This window comes from Macaca thibetana, chromosome 3, assembly GCF_024542745.1.
Source record: "Macaca thibetana thibetana isolate TM-01 chromosome 3, ASM2454274v1, whole genome shotgun sequence".
NCBI lineage: Eukaryota > Metazoa > Chordata > Mammalia > Primates > Cercopithecidae > Macaca > Macaca thibetana.
Genome location: NC_065580.1, coordinates 141762661 through 141781727, shown reverse-complemented (window position 1 = coordinate 141781727; position 19067 = coordinate 141762661). Strand labels below are relative to the sequence as shown.

Genomic DNA, 19067 nt, shown 5'->3' with positions numbered 1-19067 from the left:
TAAAAAGCTTTTAGCAGGTGTCCTATTGAGGGCAAAGAGTCTAGGACCACGGTGCCTTCTCAAAGATAACCACAAGAGGAGCCAGATTAAATCATTCCAAGGATTTCTTCTCCATTTTGGGATCAAAGGAAAGACTAAGGCTCTGTCAGGACCAGCCTCAAGAGTCTGCTGAGGGAGGCCGGGCACAGTGGTTCACACTGTAATCCCAGCACTTTGGGAGGCCAAGGCAGGCAGATCACCTGACGTCAGGAGTTTGAGACCAGCCTGGCCAACACAGTGAAACTGCACAATGAGATCGCGCCACTGCACTTGCCCAGGCTGGAGTGCAGTGGCACAATCTTGGCTTACTGCAACCTCCGCCTCCTGGTTCTAGCGATTCTCCTGCCTCAGCCTTCTGAGTAGCGGGGACTACAGGCATGAGCCATGACACACAGCTAATTTTGTATTTTTAGTAGAGATGGGGTTTCACCATGTTGGCCAGGCTGGTCTCGAACTCCTGACCTCAGGCAATCTGCCCGCCTCGGCCTCCCAAAGTGCTAGGATTACAGGCGTGAGCCACCACACGAAGCCAGAAAACTCACTTCCTGATCCAGTGAAGCCATTTTTTCACATTTACATAAACTATGCAGGCATATTCTGCATCTCATAACCATGTTCAGAGGCTGGCATGGAGTCTGGCACATCACAGGAGAAAAAAGCCAACAATTCACAACTTGTTTTTCTCCCTAGTTCTATCTCTGTATTATGAAGACAAGGGTGTTTCCTTAAAACTAACACATTTGGGGCTGGGCGCGGTGGCTCACGCCTATAATCCCAGCACTTTGGAAGGCCGAGGCAAGAGGACCACGAGGTCAGGAAATCAAAGACCATCCTGGCTAACATGGTGAAACCTCATCGCTACTTAAAAAAAAATCAGCCAGGCGTGGTGGCAGGTGCCTGTAGTCCCAGCTACTCAGGAGGCTGAGGCAGGAGAATGGCGTGAACCTGGGAAGTGGAGATTGCAGTGAGCGGAGATCCTGCTACTGCACTCCAGCCTGGGCAACAGAGCGAGACTCTGTCTCAAAAAACAAAACAAAACAAAACAAAAGCAAATCTAATACATTTGGCCGGGCGCGGCAGCTCACGCCTATAATCCCAGCACTGTGGGAGGCCAAGGCGAGCAGATCACGAGGTCAAGAGTTCAAGACCACCCTGGCCAACATAGTAAAACCTCGTCTCTACTAAAAATACAAAAATTAGCTGGGCGTGGTGGCACATGCCTGTAGTCCCAGTTACTCGGGAGGCTGAGGCAGGAGAATTGCTTAAACCTGGGAGGTAGAGGTTGCAGTGAGCCGAGATCGCACCACTGCAAGCGACTATCCAGTTCATCCCAGATGCATCTATACTTATTCCACGAATTTCTCTTTTACTGGAAGGCAGAGGAAGGCCTCAGTCCTTGGTTGCCCTATTCAAATTCCCACCCCCACTCTACACACCCCACTCCTCTGCAGCACTGAAGCTTCCATCTGCAATCATTGGCTCACGTAAAGAGAGAGAGTAGAGTTCAGAGGCAGAGCAGACCCTGGGGTCAGGTTTCTGGGTTTAGTGCCATTTTGTAGGTGTGTGCCCTTGGGCAAGGTACTACTCCTTCTCAGTTTCCTCCTTTGTGAAATCCTTGGTACTTGGCCCTCAGTACTATGTAAATGAGAACTATTACCACCTTTCTGCCTGATTATGAGCTACCTGAAGATGGGAATATCCCCACTTCTTGGTATACGACAGATTCTCAGTAATGGTTGTAGAACCACCACAGATCCTTGAGAGGAAGCATACTGTTCATTACTATGAAGCCACATGGAAATGACAGTCTCTCCTGAGTGCTAAATCCAGCCTGGGGGTTGTCCAGAGAAGAAAGATTTTAGGCTTTGCAGGCCACATAAGGTCTCCATAGCATAGTCTATTTTATTTATTTATTTTTTTTTGAGACGGAGTCTCGCTCTGTCGCCCAGGCTGGAGTGCAGTGGCGCGATCTCGGCTCACTGCAAGCTCCGCCTCCCGGGTTCACGCCATTCTCCTGCCTCAGCCTCCCGAGTAGCTGGGACTACAGGCGCCCACAACCGCGCCCGGCTAATTTTTTGTATTTTTAGTAGAGACGGGGTTTCACCGTGGTCTCGATCTCCTGACCTTGTGATCCGCCTGCCTCGGCCTCCCAAAGTGCTGGGATTACAGGCGTGAGCCACCGCGCCCGGCCAGTCTATTTTATTTTTAAACAATCTTTTTAAAAACAGAAAACGGCCCAATGCAGTGGCTTATGCCAGCAATCCCAACACTTTGGCCGAGATGGGAGGATCGCTTGAGGCCAGGAGTTTGAGACCCCATCTCTATAATAAATAAATAGGCCGGGCGCGGTGGCTCAAGCCTGTAATCCCAGCACTTTGGGAGGCCGAGACGGGTGGATCACGAGGTCAGGAGATCGAGACCATCCTGGATAACACGGTGAAACCCCGTCTCTACTAAGAAATACAAAAAACTAGCCGGGCGAGGTGGCGGGTGCCTGTAGTCCCAGCTACTCGGGAGGCTGAGGCCGGAGAATGGCGTGAACCCGGGAGGCGGAGCTTGCAGTGAGCTGAGATCCGGCCACTGCACTCCAGCCTGGGCTACAGAGCGAGACTCCGTCTCAAAAAAAAAAATAAATAAATAAAATAAATAAATAAATAAATAAATAAATAAATAAAATAAAAACAAAAAACCATTCTGGGCCCAGCGTGGTGGCTCATGTCTGTAATATCAGCACTGTGGGAGGCCGAGGCGACCAGCCTAGCCAACATGGCAAAACCCCACCTCTACTAAAAACACAAAAATTAGTAGGGTATGGTGGCGGGCACCTGTAATCCTAGCTACTTGGGAGGCTGAGGCAGGACAATCGCTTGAACCTGGGAGGTGGAGGTTGCAGTGAGCTGAGATCATGCCATTGCACTCCAGCCTGGGCGACAAAAGCAAGACTCTGTCTCAAAAAATAAATAAATAAAAATAAAAAATAAAAACAAAAACAAAAAACCATTCTGAGCTCATGGCCAGACAAAAACAGGCCACAGGAAATCCAAATCACTGGCCATAGTTTGCCAACCTCTGATCTTATCTACTGCTGCTAATTCATATTTCCCACACTTTGTGCTCATGAAATACTGTCTTTGTACTCTGGTGACAGACACCACCTAAAAGATCATCAATACAGTACCTAAGAGACATGGACTCCAATTTCTTCACTGGGGTGATGCTGAATAGGCCAGGCACGTGACTGGGGTGATGCTGAATAGGCCAGGCACGTGACCCTGCCTTAAGGTCACAAAGTAAAGGCTGGGATGACCAGCTCACACCAACTGAGTACTCACTGTGGGCCAGGCAGTGTTCCAAATGTCTTTCATGTACTAAATGGATTGATCCTTAGTCCAGAGCTCTTGACCACAGCCCTATGTTTAGACACAATGCCCCAGTGTTCGCTTTTCACAGGTTGTCTCCTTAACACAACTACCGTGTATGACGAATATGCCCATTTTACTGAGGGGAAAACAGCTTCCCTCTCATCTTTTCTGAAGCCCTCTTCTTCAGGTTGAGATTAAGAATACAGAGGCCGGCTGGAGTCAGGAGTTCGAGACCAGCCTCACTAACATGGTGAAACCCCGTCTCTACTAAAAATACAAAAATTAGGCAGGTGTGGTGGCGCGCGCCTGTACATCCAGCTAGAGATCATGCCACTGCACTCCAGCCTGGACAACAAAGACTCCGTCTCAAAAAAAATAAATAAATAATACAGAGGTCAGGTGCGGTGGCTCACGCCTGTAATCCCAACACTTTGGGAGGCCAAGGCAGGTGAATCACTTGAGGTCAAGAGTTTGAGACCAGCCTGACCACCGTGGCGAAACTCCGTCTCTACTAAAAATACAAAAAAAAAAAAAAAAAAAAAAAAAAAAAGAGCCGGGTGTAGTTACTGCTGCGCGCCTGTAATCCCTGCTACTCGGGAGGCTGAGGCAGCAGAATCACTTGAACCAGGGAGGCAGAGGTTGCAGTGAGCTGAGATCAGCCACTGCACTCCAGCCTGGATGACAGCGCCAGACTCCATGTCAAAAAAAAAAAAAAAAAAAGAATATAAAAACTGCGCCACGTGGACACGGTGGCTCACACCTGTAATCCCAGCACTTTGGGAGGCCAAGGTAGGTGGATCACCTGAGGTCAGCAGTTCGAGACCAGCCTGGCCAACATGGTGAAACCCCATCTGTACAAAAAACACAAAAATTAGCCGGGCATAGTGGCTGACGCCTGTAATCCCAGCTACTCCGGAGGCTGAGGCTGGAGAATCGCTTGAACTCAGGTTGCAGTGTGCCGAGATCGCATCATTGCACTCCACCCTGGGCAACAAGAGCGAAACTCCGTCTCAAAAAATAATAATAATAAAGAAAAATACAGAAACTGAGCTAAGACACACATGGGTTAATAAAAACTCTGCCACTATCAGGCTGTGTGACCTCAGAGAGGCCACACCACATCCCGAACGGTTATTTTCCTGATCTGTAAAATGGGATCAACTTTCCCAACAAGGACTTGCTGACAAGGCTACTATGGAGCATCTAGGACTAAAACACGGTTTAGCCCTATTTCAGAAACAAACAAAAATCATGAGTGTGCACAGCTGGATGAATGTAGCGATTTGCATATGGGTGTCACTGAAAACCCATTTGACGGGCTGGTTATAAGCCCATCCTAGAGAATAAAGCTCATTTACCACGAAGCCTCAGTCAGGTTTGAATACTAGCTCAGCCCTCTCACGAGTTGTGACCTTGAACAGGTCACCCCACTTCTCTGAGCCTATTCAACACATATGCATCGAACCTTACATGGTATGAGGCACAGTCCTAGTCCTGAGCTCCCACTGGAACATTAAGCGTAAGCTTTGGAAAGAAGGGCAGAAGCTGCGCGTACCATTCAAGTGCAAAGCAACTGGGTCGCAGCGGGACAGGGAGGCGGCTATTTCTTAGCGGAAAGAGGGACGCAAGGCCCAAGGCGGCGCATTCCCAGGCCCAGAAGCGCGTGCCCCAGCTGCCTTCACCCTCCACGCCTAACCCTGTTGGCGCGGGCCCTGGGCAGCAGGAAGGCGCGGCTGGGCGGGCGGGAGGGGGTCGGGCAGCGTAATACCCTAAAGTAGGGTCTCGCGCGCCTCGAGGTCGTGGCGAAGTCCCCGAGCGAAGAGCAGGCAGCTCCGCAGGTTCCTTCTGTCCCAGTGCGGCTTTGGAGCGTGGACCCTGGCTCCTATTTCCACCACGGCATCCAAACAGCCTTACCCGGGGCCTGACACTCACCGACTGACGCCATCTTGGAGTCCTGGTGTCCGCTGTGCCTGGCCGCGCGAGGGCTGCGGGGTAGCAAATGCACGCTCTATCCGGGACCGTAGAGCAGAGGCTCACGGGAAGCAGGTCACAACTGCGCACACCCTGGAACTACTAGAGGGCCATGAAGCGAAGGGCGAGGTGCCTGGAAAGCAAAAATCCAAGGGTCCTGCAGTTAGAGAGAGGGGGCGTCTCAGCCTGGCCTCCCTACCTTAAAAGGGACAACAGGCGTGCACCAGCACGGCAGGCTAGGTTTTGTATTTTTAGTAGAGACAGGGTTTCACCATGTTGGTTAGGCTGGTCTCGAACTCCTGGCCTCAGGTGATCTCCCTCCGCCCCGCCTCAGCCTCCCAAAGTGCTGGGATTACAGGCGTGAGCCACCAAGCCCAGTCTATTTTTATTTTTATTTTTTACTTTTCAGACAGAGCGTTTACTTTTCAAACAGTGGCTTGATCATGGCTAACTGCAGCCTCGAACTCCCAGGGTCAAGCAATCCACCCACCTCAGCCTCCCAAGTAGCTAGGACTACAGGCGCACACCACCACTCCCAGCTTTTTTTTTTTTTTTTTTTTTTTTTTTTTTTTTTTGGTGGAAACAGTGTGGTGGGGAGTGGGGGTAGAAGCTCTCTATTTTGCTCAGGCTGGTCTTGAACTCCTGGCCTCAAGCGTTCTTACTCCACCTGCGAAGTAGCTGGAACTACAGGTACACACCACCATGCCCAGCTAATTATATTCTGTAGAGAAGAGATCTCTCTATGTTGCCCAGACTGGCCTTAAACTCCTGGCCTCGAGCTTTCCTCCCACCTCGCCTCCTAAAGTACTGGAATTGCCAGCATGAACCACACTGCCCGGCCTACTTCAATTTTGATTTATTTTATTTTACTTATTTATTTATTTATTTGTTTATTAGACAGAGTCTCAGTCTGTTGCCCAGGCTGGAGTGCAGTGGTGTGACCTCTGCTCACCACAACCTCCCGGGTTCAAGCGATTCTCCTGCCTCAACCTCCGGAGTAGCTGGGATTACTGGCGCGCGCCACCACACCCGGCTATTTTTTGTATTTTTAGTAGAAACGGGGTTTCATTATGTTAGCCAGACTCCTCTGGAACTCCTGACCTCCTGATCCACCCGCTTCGGCCTCCCAAAGTGCTGGGATTACAAGTGTGAGACACTGCCCGCCGGGCCTCCGATTTTTTTTTTTTTTTTTTTTCTCTTCTTTTTTTTTTTTTTTTTTTGAGACGGAGTCTTGCTCAGTCGCCCAGGCTGGAGTGCAGTGGCACCATCTTGGCCCACTGCAGGCTCCGCCTCCCGGGTTCACGCCATTCTCCTGCCTCAGCCTCCCAAGTAGCTGGGACTACAGGCGCCTGCCACTACGCCCGGCTATTTTTTTTTTTTTTTTTTTTTTTTTGTATTTTTAGTAGAGACGGGGTTTCACCCTGTTAGCCAGGATGGTCTTGATCTCCTGACCTCATAATCCGCCCATCTCGGCCTCCCAAAGTGCTGGGATTACAGGCGTGAGCCACCGCGCCCGGCCTGGCCTCCGATTTTTAAAACAACCTCCAGAGCAGGTCTTGCAGTCACCACCACCCTGGTTCAGTTCATTCTGCTACATTTCTTGTTTCAGAGGTGCCATTGTGGGGTTGGTCCATGTCTACTCCCCTTCTCCCCAGGCAGTGAAAATCACACATACAATTACAGGTGTGTGGAAGCATGGCCAGCATCTCCAGTGGGAATCAAAAATGGTTAAAAAAAAACAACCCGGGTGCGGTGGTTCACGCATGTAATCCTAGCACTTTGGGAGGCAGAGGTGGGCGGATTACTTGAGGTCAGGAGTTTAAAACCAGCCTGGCCAACATGGTGAAAATAGGAAAAAAATTAGCTGAGCGCGGTGGCGGGTGCTGTAATCCCAGCTACTTGGGAGGCTGAGGCAGGAAAATCACTTGAACCCAGGAGGTGGAGGTTGCAGTTAGCGGAGGTCAAGCCACTGCCCTCCAGCTTGGGCGACAGAGCGAGACTCCGTCTGGGAAAAACAAAACAAAACAAACAGAAAACCAGGCTAGCCGCGGTGGTTCACGCCTGTAATCCCAGCACTTTGGGAGGCCAGGGTGCACAGATCACCTGAGGTCAGGAGTTCAAGACCAGCCTGATCAACATGGTGAAACCTCATCTCTGCTAAAAATACAAAAAGTAGCCAAGCTTGGTGATGTGCGCCTGTCATTCCAGCTACTCCAGAGGCTGAGGGAGGAGAATTGCTTAAACCTGGGAGGCGGAGATTGCAGTGAGCAGAGATGGGGCCACTGCACTGCAGCCTGGGCGATGGAGTGAGAACTTGTCTCCAAACAAAGAAACCCCAGCGAATACAGTAGTGTAGCGCAGTCAGAGTGTTCTCAACGGTTCCATGCGCCCTTGAACTCTGTCTTCAAAAGTTTATTTCACTTGCTCCTTGCGGTGTGGTGCGTGTTGACCATCCACGGTATAATGCAGGTATAATGTAGTCTTAGGAGTTTATAACCCGCCTTGGGCTGCGTACCTAAGCAACTGAACCCCCAGGGAAAACCCTGCCCATTGCCCCAGGACCTATGTAACTTCCACTCCCCGGGGCTGGGGCAGATGGCCCGGCAGGAGGGATCAGGGATGGGGTCTACTGGACCCCAGGTGTCAGGTCCTCCGTGGGGCAGGAATTCGGCCTGGGGACCACCTAGGGAATCGTAAGTTTCACCGCGCTACTATGCTTTGTTTGACTTAGCGGTGCCAAGTCTGGCCTGAGGGTCTGACTTAAGGTCTGTTCTGGGAGGGGAGGGCGTAGAGGGCGGGCAGCGCGCGCCTTCTGCGGAGGTGCGAGAAGGGGACCTGGAAGACTACGAGGGACCGAAGAGACCTGACTGCACTGTGTCCAGGAAGAGGCAGCCTCCGGGTGCTGATGGACTTGAGGGCTGTGGGAGGGGAAGCTGAGGGGGCCGCTGTTCCGTGGGCCGCGCAGGAGAGCAGCGAAAGTCAGGAGTGGCCGGTGGCACCCGCGCCCCCGTCTTTTCCCCACGCCGGCACTGGACACTCGCGGGGACGCAGGAGCCGCCAGAGCCCAGGATCCGCACACTGGAATCCTGGAAGGCCCCGGGAAGAGGCCGGAGGGAAGCGACGCGATGCCCGATCCCCTGGGGCGGATGGAAGGGCTGAGGGCGCAGGAGCTGTGATTGTATACCTATAAATGCCAAGGTTTTAGTTAACGAACTGGGGTTGTTTCAGGGAAGGTGGGGGTGGGTTGGAGGGAGCAGATTATTCCAAATATACTTTTTTTTTTTTTTTTTTTTTGAGGCGGAATCTCGCTCTGTCGCCCAGGCTGGAGTGGAATGGCACGATCTCGGCTCACTGTACCTCCGCCTTCCAGGTTCAAGCGATTCTCCTGCCTCCCGAGTAGCTGGCATTACAAGCGCCCGCCACCACGCCTGGCTAATTTTTATATTTTTAGTAGAGATGGGGATTCACCATATTGGCCAGGCTGGTCTCGAACTCCTGGCCTCAGGTGATCCGCCTAGCTTCCCAAAGTGCTGGGATTACAGGCGTAACCCACCGCGCCCGGCCTGAACATAGTACTCTTTCCTTGATCTGGCTCACGTGCAAATTCTTAGTGTTCCCCATGCAGAGGGCTGGGGAGAAGAAAATCCGATTCCCTCACAACACCGCCCCAGCCTTCTCCGCTAAACTGCGCTTTCTCATTTTCCACTGTGGCTTCCCATACGTTTCTCCTTAGGAGACTCCATAGCCTGAGGGAGGTGAATTTTCCCGAATGAGAAGAGGATTATTTACGAACCCCGTGGTGGCATCTGTTTCTATGCTGTTTCGTTTACTTTTACACTTTCCTCCGAATAGCTGCATTACAAAAGGGAAAGAACTCTTAGTCAATCCCAAACCATAATAAAAGGATAGTAAAAAAAACTATACTGGTCGCTACACCTGACAACTGCTGAAATAGGATCCATCTAAAACACAAAAAACTTATTCTTCCAAGACCTCGTGGCGCAACGGTAGCGCGTCTGACTCCAGATCAGAAGGTTGCGTGTTCAAATCACGTCGGGGTCAAACATATGCTCATCCCTTTCTTTAGCCACCAGGAGTTATATAGACGTCTTGCCGCTAACTCTCAACCTTGGACACTGTATTTTCTGTTCTTTAGCCCTAAAGATTTCTTTGCGTAGGTACTTCAGCAGTGGACCAGCACCTTAGCTAAAGTGTGAGGAAAAATTCAGAGCCAATATTTAGGTTGTGCTGTTCACATCTGTAGCAGGATTTATCGGGACTGTGCTTCAGATAGTACATTCACAGGACTTCAGATAGGACCTTAAAACAGTGCAGGAGGAGCACTTTGGGAGGCTGAGGCGGGCGGATTGCTTGAGCCCAGGAGTTCAAGACCAGCCTGGGCAACGTAGCAAAACTGTCTCTCAAAAAAGCAAAACAAAACAACAAAAACAAAAATAACCACACCAGATGTGGTCGCACATACCTGTAGTCCCAGCTGTTGCTTAGGAGACTGAGGCGGGAGGATCCCTTGAGTGCGGGAGGTTGAGGCTGTAGTGAGCTATCATTGTGCCACTACACTCCAACCTGGGTGACAAGGTGAGACGCTGTCTCTAACTGAAAAAATAAACGGTTCAGAGCTCAGGAAACAGTTGCCTTCCCAATCCAAAAACTACCCGCCCACCCTGGAGGGGCTGCTGTCCTTGGAAAAGTGTTGGTGGTGCAGCCTGATCTCCAGCATTTGAAGTTCAAGCGCCACTAGGACAAAGCTTTATTCAAAACAAACGAGGAGGAAGTCAGTAGTCTTCCCCGAGCGGCTCCTACAGGACTGCGCTGGCCTGACCTGTCATCCGGCTCCCTCCCCACGTTTGTATTCCTGGAACGACCTGCTGGACTGAGTTCCTTGTCCTCTGCCTAGAGGTGGCCAGGCCTGACCTCACTGCTTTCCCTATGTTCAAATGTCTCGAACCTGGAGCACTGAGTGTTTCCGTTTTCTGTTAAAGCAAACAGGAGTCAGGCGGGATGGCTCATGCCCGTAATCCCAGAACTTTGGGAGGCCGAGATGGGAGGATCGCTTGAGCCCAGGAGTTCAAAACCAGTCTGGGCAACACGGCACGATCCCATCTCTTGTATTTTTAATTAATTAATTAATTAATTAAAGGATAGTAAAAAAAACTATACTGGTCACTACACCTGACAACTGCTGAAACAGGGTCCATCTAAAGCACAAAAAATTTATGTTTCCAAGACCTTGTGGCGCAATGGTAGCGCATCTGACTCCAGATCAGAAGGTTGCGTGTTCAAATCACGTCAGGGTCACAGCTGTCGCCCAGGCTGGAGTACAATGGTAGAGTCTATTTACAGAGTCTCACTCTGTTGCCCAGGCTGGAGTACAATGGCACAGTTTATTTATTTATTTGTGAGACAGAGTCTCACTCTGTCTCCCAGGCTGGAGGACAATGGCACAATTTTGGCTCACTGCAGCCTCCGCCTCCTGGGTTCAAGCAATTCTCCTGCCTCAGCCTCCTGAGTAGCTGGGAGTACATACTCTTGCCACCATGTAATTTTTGTATTTTAGTTGAGACAGGGTTTCACCATGTTGACCAGGCTGGTCTCAAACTCCTGATCTCAAGTAATCTGCCTGCCTTGACCTCCCAAAGTGCTGGAATTACAGGCGTGAGCCACTGTGCTCGACCAACACACGTATGTTTATTGCAACACTATTTACAATAGCAAAGACATGGAACCAACCCAAATGCCCATCAATGGTGTACTGGATAAAGAAAATGTGGTACATACACATCATGGAATACTAAGTAGCCATTAAAAGGAATGAGATCTTGTCCTTTGCAGGGACATGGATGAAGCTGGATGTCATCAGCCTCAGCAAACTAACACAGGAACAGAAAACCAAACACAGCATGTTCTCATTCACAAGTGGGAGCTGAATACTGAGAATGCATGGACATAGAGAGGGTAACAACACACACCTGGGCCTGTTGGGGAGTCCCAGGTAACGGTAGGGAACTTAGAGCACGGGTCAATAGGTGCAGCAAACCACCATGGCACATGTAACAAACCTGCATGTTCTGCAGATGTGTCCTGTTTTGTTCTTTTTGAGACGGAGTCTTGCTCTGTCACCCAGCCTGGAGTGCAGTGGCTGGCCTGATCTCAGCTCACTGCAAGCTCCGCCTCCCGGGTTTATGCCATCCTCCTGCCTCAGCCTCCAGAGTAGCTGGAACTACAGGTGTCCGCCACCTTGCCCGGCTAGTTTTTTTTTTTTTTTTTTAGTAGAGACAGGGTTTCACCGTGTTAGCCAGGATGGTCTCAATCTCCTGACGTCGTGATCCGCCCCTCTCAGCCTCCCAAAGTGCTGGGATTACAGGCTTGAGCCACCGCGCCCGGCCTGTTTTGTTTTAGAAGAAGTAAAAAACAAACAAACTTGGGAGGCCCGAGGCAGGCTGATCACTTGAGGTCAGGAGTTCAAGACCAGCCTGGCCAACATGGTGAAACCCCATCTCTACTAAAAACACACACAAAAAAGTAGCCGGGCATGGTGGCGGGCGCCTGTAGCCCCAGCTACTAAGGACGCTGAGGCAGGAGAATGGCGTGAACCCGGGAGGAGGAGCTTGCAGTGAGCCGAGATTGCGCCACTGCACTCCAGCCTGGTCAACGAGGCCAGACTCTGTCTCAAAAAAAAAAAAAAAAAAAGGAAAAATTAACTCCTTACTCACATTAAAATTGTATTTTGGGGGTAATTTACATAAGTCACACAATTATGCCTTTAATTAAAATCTAATATTTTTTTTTTTTTTTTTTTTTGAGGTGGAGTCTCGCTCTGTCGCCCAGGCTGGAGTGCAGTGGCGGGATCTTGGCTCACTGCAAGCTCCGCCTCCCGAGTTCAAGTGATTCGCCTGCCTCAGCCTCCCAAGTAGCTGGGACTACAGGCGCGCGCCACCACGCCCTGCTAATTTTTTTGTATTTTTAGTACAGACGGGGTTTCACCATGTTGGGCAGGATGGTCTCAATCTCTTGACCTCGTGATCCGCCCGCCTCTGCCTCCCAAAGTGCTGGGATTACAGGCGTGAGCCACCGCGCCTGGCCCATTTTTCTTCCTTCCTCTGATAACCTTTCTCCCCTCCACAAACACACAGCCAAAGAAACGAATTGTGTCGCTCCTGAATCATAGAATAATTGTAAATTAATGTTGTGATTAATAGGAGGGGCGGGGCCCTGTTCGTCACGTGACTCTCCGGGTGCTGTCTGCGGCCGTTGATTGGTCTGGGCGGGAGGGCGGCCGTCGATTGGTCCGGGCCCACTCGCGCGGGCGCCACTCTCTTTGTCTGACCAGAGAGTCGCGAAACCTCCGCGGTCCTAGAGGGGCCGCTGGCAGGGACGCTTCGCTCGGCGAGCGCAGGTGGAGCCAGCGAGAGCCTCTGAGGCTGCCGGGGTGGTTGTGCCCGTTCCTCGGGCAAGGGGTGGTTCGCCGAGGGGCGCGGACCAGACAGACCCCGGGTCGGGCCTGGGCACCCGGAGAGGAGAGCCCAGCCCCGCCGCCGCACCTGGTGGAGGCGGCGCGGCGGAGATTCGGAGGCATCAGCAGGTTTGGGAAGAAGGAAGCGAGTGTTGTGGGGGGCGTCGGTGCTTGGGGGAGGCCACTCCGGAGACCGCCGGCTCTCAGGGGACGCTCCCGGGCCTGTGCGGCAGCTCTCGGGACCCGTGGCACCGGCTTTTGAGTATTTTCGGCGGTGTCAAGTCTTCAGCAGCGAGAGGAGCAAAGTCCGAAGAATGAATGGCTGGTGAACGCCGGGGCTTGGTTTTGTTAGACTGGGAGATGAGCCGTGGTTGTTAGTGGAAGGTGTTCACGTGATTGTGAAGAAGCGGCATTTAGGAATTTCTCAAAAGTTAACAATCCCGTCCAGTTAAAGTTTTGAGTTTATTGTGCATGCAGAGGAACAGCTGGGAAATTGTTCCAATGGCAGCTTAGAAAGCTAAATGAGGAAGTGCAGTGATCTTGATTGTAATTGGCCATTATCAACTTGCATTCCTTCTAGGGTAAGTCGAGCTGGATCAGCCTTGCATCTGTAGCTGATTGGTTCCGTTGGACTAGAAAAAAAGCTTCCTTCCTGGTCAGCGCACACTTTTCAGGGAAATAAGGAATTGTTGTTGTTGCTGTTGTTGTTTTTGAAGCGATGTGTCACTTTGTTGCCCTAGCTGGAGTACAGGCAACCTCCAACTCCCGGGTTCAAGCGATTCTCCTGCCTCAGCCTCCCTAGTAGCTGGGACTACAGGCACGCGCCACCATGCCCGGCTAATTTTTGTATTTTTAGTAGAGATGGGGCTTCACTATGTTGGCCAGGGTGGTCTTGAACTCTTGACCTCGTGATCCGCCCGCCTCGGCCTCCCAAAGTGCCGGGATTTACAGGCGTGAGCCAACGCGCCAGGCCTGTTGTTTTTAAGAGAGACAGGGTCTCGCTGTGTCACCCAGGGTGGAGTGTAGTAGTGCCATCATAGCGCACTGCAGTCTCCAACTCCTGAACTCAAGGGAGAAATCAGTGTATTTTAAATGCCTTATGTGGCTGTGGGTGGTTGGCCTAGGGCTATACCCAAAACATGGCCTCCATTTAATTTTTCATTAGCAAGTCTGACATCCAGATGCACAGCCTTCACAAACAGATGTTCAATAAATACAGTGCAGGGTTGTCCAATCTCTTGGCTTCCCTGGGCCACATTGGAAGAAGAATGGTCTTGGGCTACACATAAAATACACAAACACTAAAAATAGCTGATGAGCAAAAAAAAAAAGAATTGCAAAAAAATCTCGTAACGTTTTAATACAGTTTACAAATTTGTGTTGGATTGGATTCAAAGTCGTCCTGGGCCACATGCGGCTCACAGGCTGAGGGTTGGACAAGTTTGGTATAGAGAATGAAAGGGATGTGGCCTCTGCCCCAGCCTGGGAGCCACTGATCAGGATACTTTTTAGAGTGTACCTTTTTGAAGAGGCAGAGGGTCCGCCCTGGGCAACATAGCAAGACCCCATCTACAAAAAAACTACAAACAGCTGGACGTGGTGGTGCATTCTTGCACTCCCAGCTACTTAGGAGACTGAGGCAGAAGCATTGCTTAAGCCCAGGAGTTCGAGGCTACAGTGAGCCATGATTACACCACTGCACTCCAGCATGGGTGATAGAGGGAGACTCCTCAAAAAAAAAAAAAAAAAGGTCGGGCGCGGCAGCTCACGCCTGTAATCCCAGCACTTTGGGAGGCTAAGGCGGGCGGATCATGAGGTCAGGAGATTGAGACCATCCTGGCTAACAGGGTGAAACCCCGTCTCTACTAAAAATACAAAAGTTAGCCGGGCGTGGTGGTGGGCGCCTGTAGTCCCAGCTACTCGGGAGGCTGAGGCAGGAGAATGGCGTGAACCCGGAAGGTGGAGCTTGCAGTGAGCCAAGATCGTGCCACTGCACTCCAGCCTGGGTGACAGAGCCAGACTCTGTCTCAAAAAAAAAAAAAAAAAGGCACAGCGTGTTCTAAACTGTGTTTTCAGGGAAGGTGAACTGTGTTTGAGGGGCATCCATTAAAATGAAAGTGAATTTCATTAAAATTCACCCTTAGAAAGCAAATTTGTAGGCCAGGCGCGGTGGCTCACACCTGTAATCCTAGCACTTTAGGAGGCTGAGGTGGGTGGATCACCTAAGGGCAGGAGTTCAAGACCAGCCTGACCAACATGGTGAAACCCCATCTCAACTAAAAATACAAAAAAATTAGCTGGCCATGGTGGCAGGCACCTGTAATCCCAGCTACTTCTGGAGGCTGAGGCAGGAGAATGGCGTGAACCCGGGAGGCGGAGCTTGCAATGAGCTGAGATCCGGCCACTGCACTCCAGCCTGGGCGACACAGCGAGACTCCGTCTCAAAAAAAAAAAAAAAAAAAAAAAAAACTACAAACAGCTGGACGTGGTGGTGCATTCTTGTACTCCCAGCTACTTAGGAGACTGAGGCAGAAGCATTGCTTAAGCCCAGGAGTTCGAGGCTACAGTGAGCCATGATTACACCACTGCACTCCAGCATGGGTGATAGAGGGAGACTCCTCAAAAAAAAAAAAAAAAAAAAAAAAAAAAGGTTGGGCGCGGCGGCTCACGCCTGTAATCCCAGCACTTTGGGAGGCTAAGGCGGGCGGATCATGAGGTCAGGAGATTGAGACCATCCCGGCTAACAGGGTGAAACCCCGTCTCTACTAAAAATACAAAAAGTTAGCTGGGTGTGGTGGTGGGCGCCTGTAGTCCCAGCTACTCGGGAGGCTGAGGCAGGAGAATGGCGTGAACCCGGAAGGTGGAGCTTGCAGTGAGCCAAGATCGTGCCACTGCACTCCAGCCTGGGTGACAGAGCCAGACTCTGTCTCAAAAAAAAAAAAAAAAAAAAAAGGCAAAGCGTGTTCTAAACTGTGTTTTCAGGGAAGGTGAACTGTGTTTGAGGGGCATCCATTAAAATGAAAGTGAATTTCATTAAAATTCACCCTTAGAAAGCAAGTTTGTAGGCCTGGCGCGGTGGCTCACGCCTGTAATCCTAGCACTTTGGGAGGCTGAGGTGGGTGGATCACCTAAGGGCAGGAGTTCAAGACCAGCTTGACCAACATGGTGAAACCCCATTTCAACTAAAAATACAAAAAAATTAGCTGGGCATGGTGGCAGGCACCTGTAATCCCAGCTACTTCTGGAGGCTGAGGCAGGAGAGTGGCTTGAACCCGAGAGGCGGAGGTTGCTGTGAGCAGAGATTGTGCCATTGCACTCCAGCCTGCATGACAGGAATGAAACTCTGTCTAAAAAAAAAAAAAGATAGCAAGTCTGTAATTGTTACTGTTGCTGAATCCTGCTAGCAAATCACCAGGCTAGAGGTGGCGGTTGAGGGACGCCCCTAGAACACTTTCAGAGGGGGCTTGTTAGCAGGTGGAGCTGGCCGTAGGAGCAGGGTTAGAAATACATAAGTAGGCCGGGCGCGGTGGCTCAAGCCTGTAATCCCAGCACTTTGGGGGGCCGAGACGGGCGGATCACGAGGTCAGGAGATCGAGACCATCCTGGCTAACACGGTGAAACCCCGACTCTATTAAGAAATACAAAAAACTAGCCGGGCGAGGCGGCGGGCGCCTGTAGTCCCAGCTACTCGGGAGGCTGAGGCTGGAGAATGGCGTGAACCCGGGAGGCGGAGCTTGCAGTGAGCTGAGATCCGGCCACTGCACTCCAGCCTGGGTGACAGAGCGAGACTCTGTCTCAAAAAAAAAAAAAAAAAAAAGAAATACATAAGTAGATTTAGAGAAAGAAAAGCTGGTTAACTGGAATCCCTAGGATAACTAGACTCGAACATCTTGTGTGATAGGGGAGGGGAGCATTTGGCTTTTCTCCTGTTGGTCCTAAATTACAGGGAGCAAAATTTTGGATAAAGCTGTTATTGATCAAGTCCTGATGTGGGGCCCGTGCCTCAGAGGCTATGGTTTGGTTTCCAGAGCTGGTTGCTGCAAGGTGTGGATCAGAGTGCTATGTGTGGTTTGTTTGTTTTTTTGGTTTTTTTTTTTTTGAGACGGAGTCTTGCTCTGTTGTCAGGCTGGAATACAGTGGTACAATCTCGGCTCACTGCAACCTCCGCCTCCCAGGTTCAAGCGATTCTCCTGCCTCAGCCTCCCGAATAGCTGGGACTACAGGCGCATGCCACCACGCCCAGCTAATTTTTTGTATTTTAGTAGAGACGGGGTTTCCCCATGTTGGCCAGGATGGTCTCCATCTCCCGACCTCGTGATCCACCTGCCTCAGCCTCCCAAAGTGTTGAGATTACAGGCGTGAGCCACCGCACCTGGCCAGAGAGCTATTTTTATATGTGGTCTATCTGCTGTCCCTTTGTATATGAGGTCCTGAGGATGACATGTTCTAGGGAGAAGGGGAGGGCAGGGCTGCAGGTTCCCTTGGATAGAGCTTGGGAAATAGTTCTAGCCTCAGAAATTCATAGACTTACTGTAGTGGTTCATGTATTTCATCACATGTTCCACCACCAAACACAGGGACTTTGTATTAAGCTTTGTCTGTGGGCCCCATTGGTATTCCTGGTCCCAGATCTGCCAAGCAAGAGAGCTTCAAATTAGGGCTGGCTTTACTATCTTTTTTTTCTTCTGCAGCTCAGCCTGACGCCCAGGATCCCACCCCTTGTCAAAGACCAGGCCGTGGAAGCCATGTTCCCACCAGCTAGGGGGAAGGTGAGCTGTGCCTCCCCCTCTGCTTCATCAGCATAGTCACTGCCACCAGCAGCTCCTTCCTCAGGTTGAGCCCTCTTCATCAGTGCGGGGAGTTTCCCTTGTTAGACAGTGCGATGTAGAGAGCTTAGCCTCTGGAGTCACACGGGCTCCCTTCAGCAAGTTACATAAACACTCTGGCTCCAGTTTTCTTTTCTATAAATTGGGTCAATGAGAGTGCCTATCCCAGCGAGTTGTGAAGATTCAATGGCAAATGCCCCGTGAAGTCCTTTGCACAGTATCTGGTTACAGTTCAGCACTGTGTTAAGTTGTCGCTCTTGTTACTGTAGTAGTTGTCCATTGTTTCTATCCATGAGCATTATCGTGCATCTACTGCTGTACACTCCAGGTGCTGTCTTCTGTGCTGGGAAATCAACGCTCATCTGTAGGAGAGTACAGTCTGATTAGAGAGATAGATGTGTAAGGAACTTCTCATAATAAATTCTGAACTGTTCCTATGAAAGGGTATAATGGAAGGTCAGTTATTGAATTTGTAGCATTATGGAGGGTGATTAGAAGAGACTGAGTTGTTTTGTCTTTTTTTGAGACAGTGTCTCACTCTGTCGCCCAGGCTGGAATGCAGTGGCATGATCATGGCCCATGACACTCTTTTTTTTTTTTTTTTTTTTTGAGGCGGAGTCTCGCTCTGTTGCCCAGGCTGGAGTAAAGTGGCCGGATCTCGGCTCACTGCAAGCTCTGCCTCCTGGATTTACGCCATTCTCCTGCCTCAGCCTCCTGAGTAGCTGGGACTACAGGCGCCCGCCACCTCGCCCGGCTAGTTTTTTGTATTTTTTAGTAGAGACGGGGTTTCACTGTGTTAGCCAGGATGGTCTCGATCTCCTGACCTCGTGATCTGCCCGTCTCGGCCTCCCAAAGTGCTGGCTTGAGCCACCGCGCCCGGCAGCTCCTGACACTCTTGACCTTCCCAGGCTGAGGTGATCCTCCCACCTCAGCCTCGCAAGTAGCTAAAACCACAGGTACATGCTACCATGGCTGGTTAATTTTTGTATTTTTTATAGACAGGGTTTCACCATGTTGCCCAGGTTGTTTCTGAACTCCTGGCTCGAGCCATCCACCTGCCTCAGCCTCCCAAAGTGCTGGGATTCCAGGCGTGAGCCACCGTGCCCGGCTTAGAAGAGACTGAGTTTGAAAGAAAGGAGGCCGGGCGCGGTGGCTCAAGCCTGTAATCCCAGCACTTTGGGAGGCCGAGACGGGCGGATCACGAGGTCAGGAGATCGAGACCATCCTGGCTAACACAGTGAAACCCCGTCTCTACTAAAAAATACAAAAAAAAAACTAGCCGGGCGAGGTGGCGGGCGCCTGTAGTCCCAGCTACTCGGGAGGCTGAGGCAGGAGAATGGCGTAAACCCGGGAGGCGGAGCTTGCAGTGAGCCGAGATCCGGCCACTGCACTCCAGCC

At 50.9% G+C, this 19067-nt stretch overlaps 3 protein-coding genes and 2 non-coding genes across 12 annotated transcripts in view; 3 read left to right on the top strand and 2 right to left on the bottom strand.

Moving 5' to 3' along the window:
• ATP5MF (ATP synthase membrane subunit f) overlaps positions 1-19067 on the bottom strand; it is a 140104-nt gene that overhangs the window by 3210 nt on the left and 117827 nt on the right. For 2 of the 3 annotated variants that reach the window (XM_050784186.1, XM_050784185.1), the window contains exon 2: positions 5334-5384. In XM_050784186.1, coding sequence (XP_050640143.1) covers positions 5334-5346 — 13 coding nt within the window. In that variant the 5' untranslated portion in view covers positions 5347-5384. Of the gene's footprint in view, positions 1-5333; positions 5443-19067 lie in introns of those variants that run through there. The other variant, XM_050784184.1, reaches the window with a different exon arrangement.
• Positions 1-19067, bottom strand: part of ZNF394 (zinc finger protein 394) — a 103083-nt gene that overhangs the window by 57546 nt on the left and 26470 nt on the right. The window lies entirely within an intron of this gene.
• ZNF789 (zinc finger protein 789) overlaps positions 1-19067 on the top strand; it is a 102573-nt gene that overhangs the window by 73089 nt on the left and 10417 nt on the right. For 2 of the 6 annotated variants that reach the window (XM_050784061.1, XM_050784065.1), the window contains exons 1-2: positions 12741-12972; positions 17535-17612. In XM_050784061.1, the coding sequence (XP_050640018.1) occupies positions 17589-17612 (24 nt within the window). In that variant the 5' untranslated portion in view covers positions 12741-12972; positions 17535-17588. Of the gene's footprint in view, positions 1-12740; positions 13425-17534; positions 17613-19067 lie in introns of those variants that run through there. The other 4 variants (XM_050784057.1, XM_050784064.1, XM_050784063.1 and 1 more) reach the window with 3 other exon arrangements.
• TRNAW-CCA (transfer RNA tryptophan (anticodon CCA)) lies at positions 9363-9434 on the top strand. Its single transcript has one exon. It is a non-coding gene; the product is annotated as a tRNA-Trp (tRNA).
• Positions 10617-10688, top strand: TRNAW-CCA (transfer RNA tryptophan (anticodon CCA)). The gene has a single exon. It is a non-coding gene; the product is annotated as a tRNA-Trp (tRNA).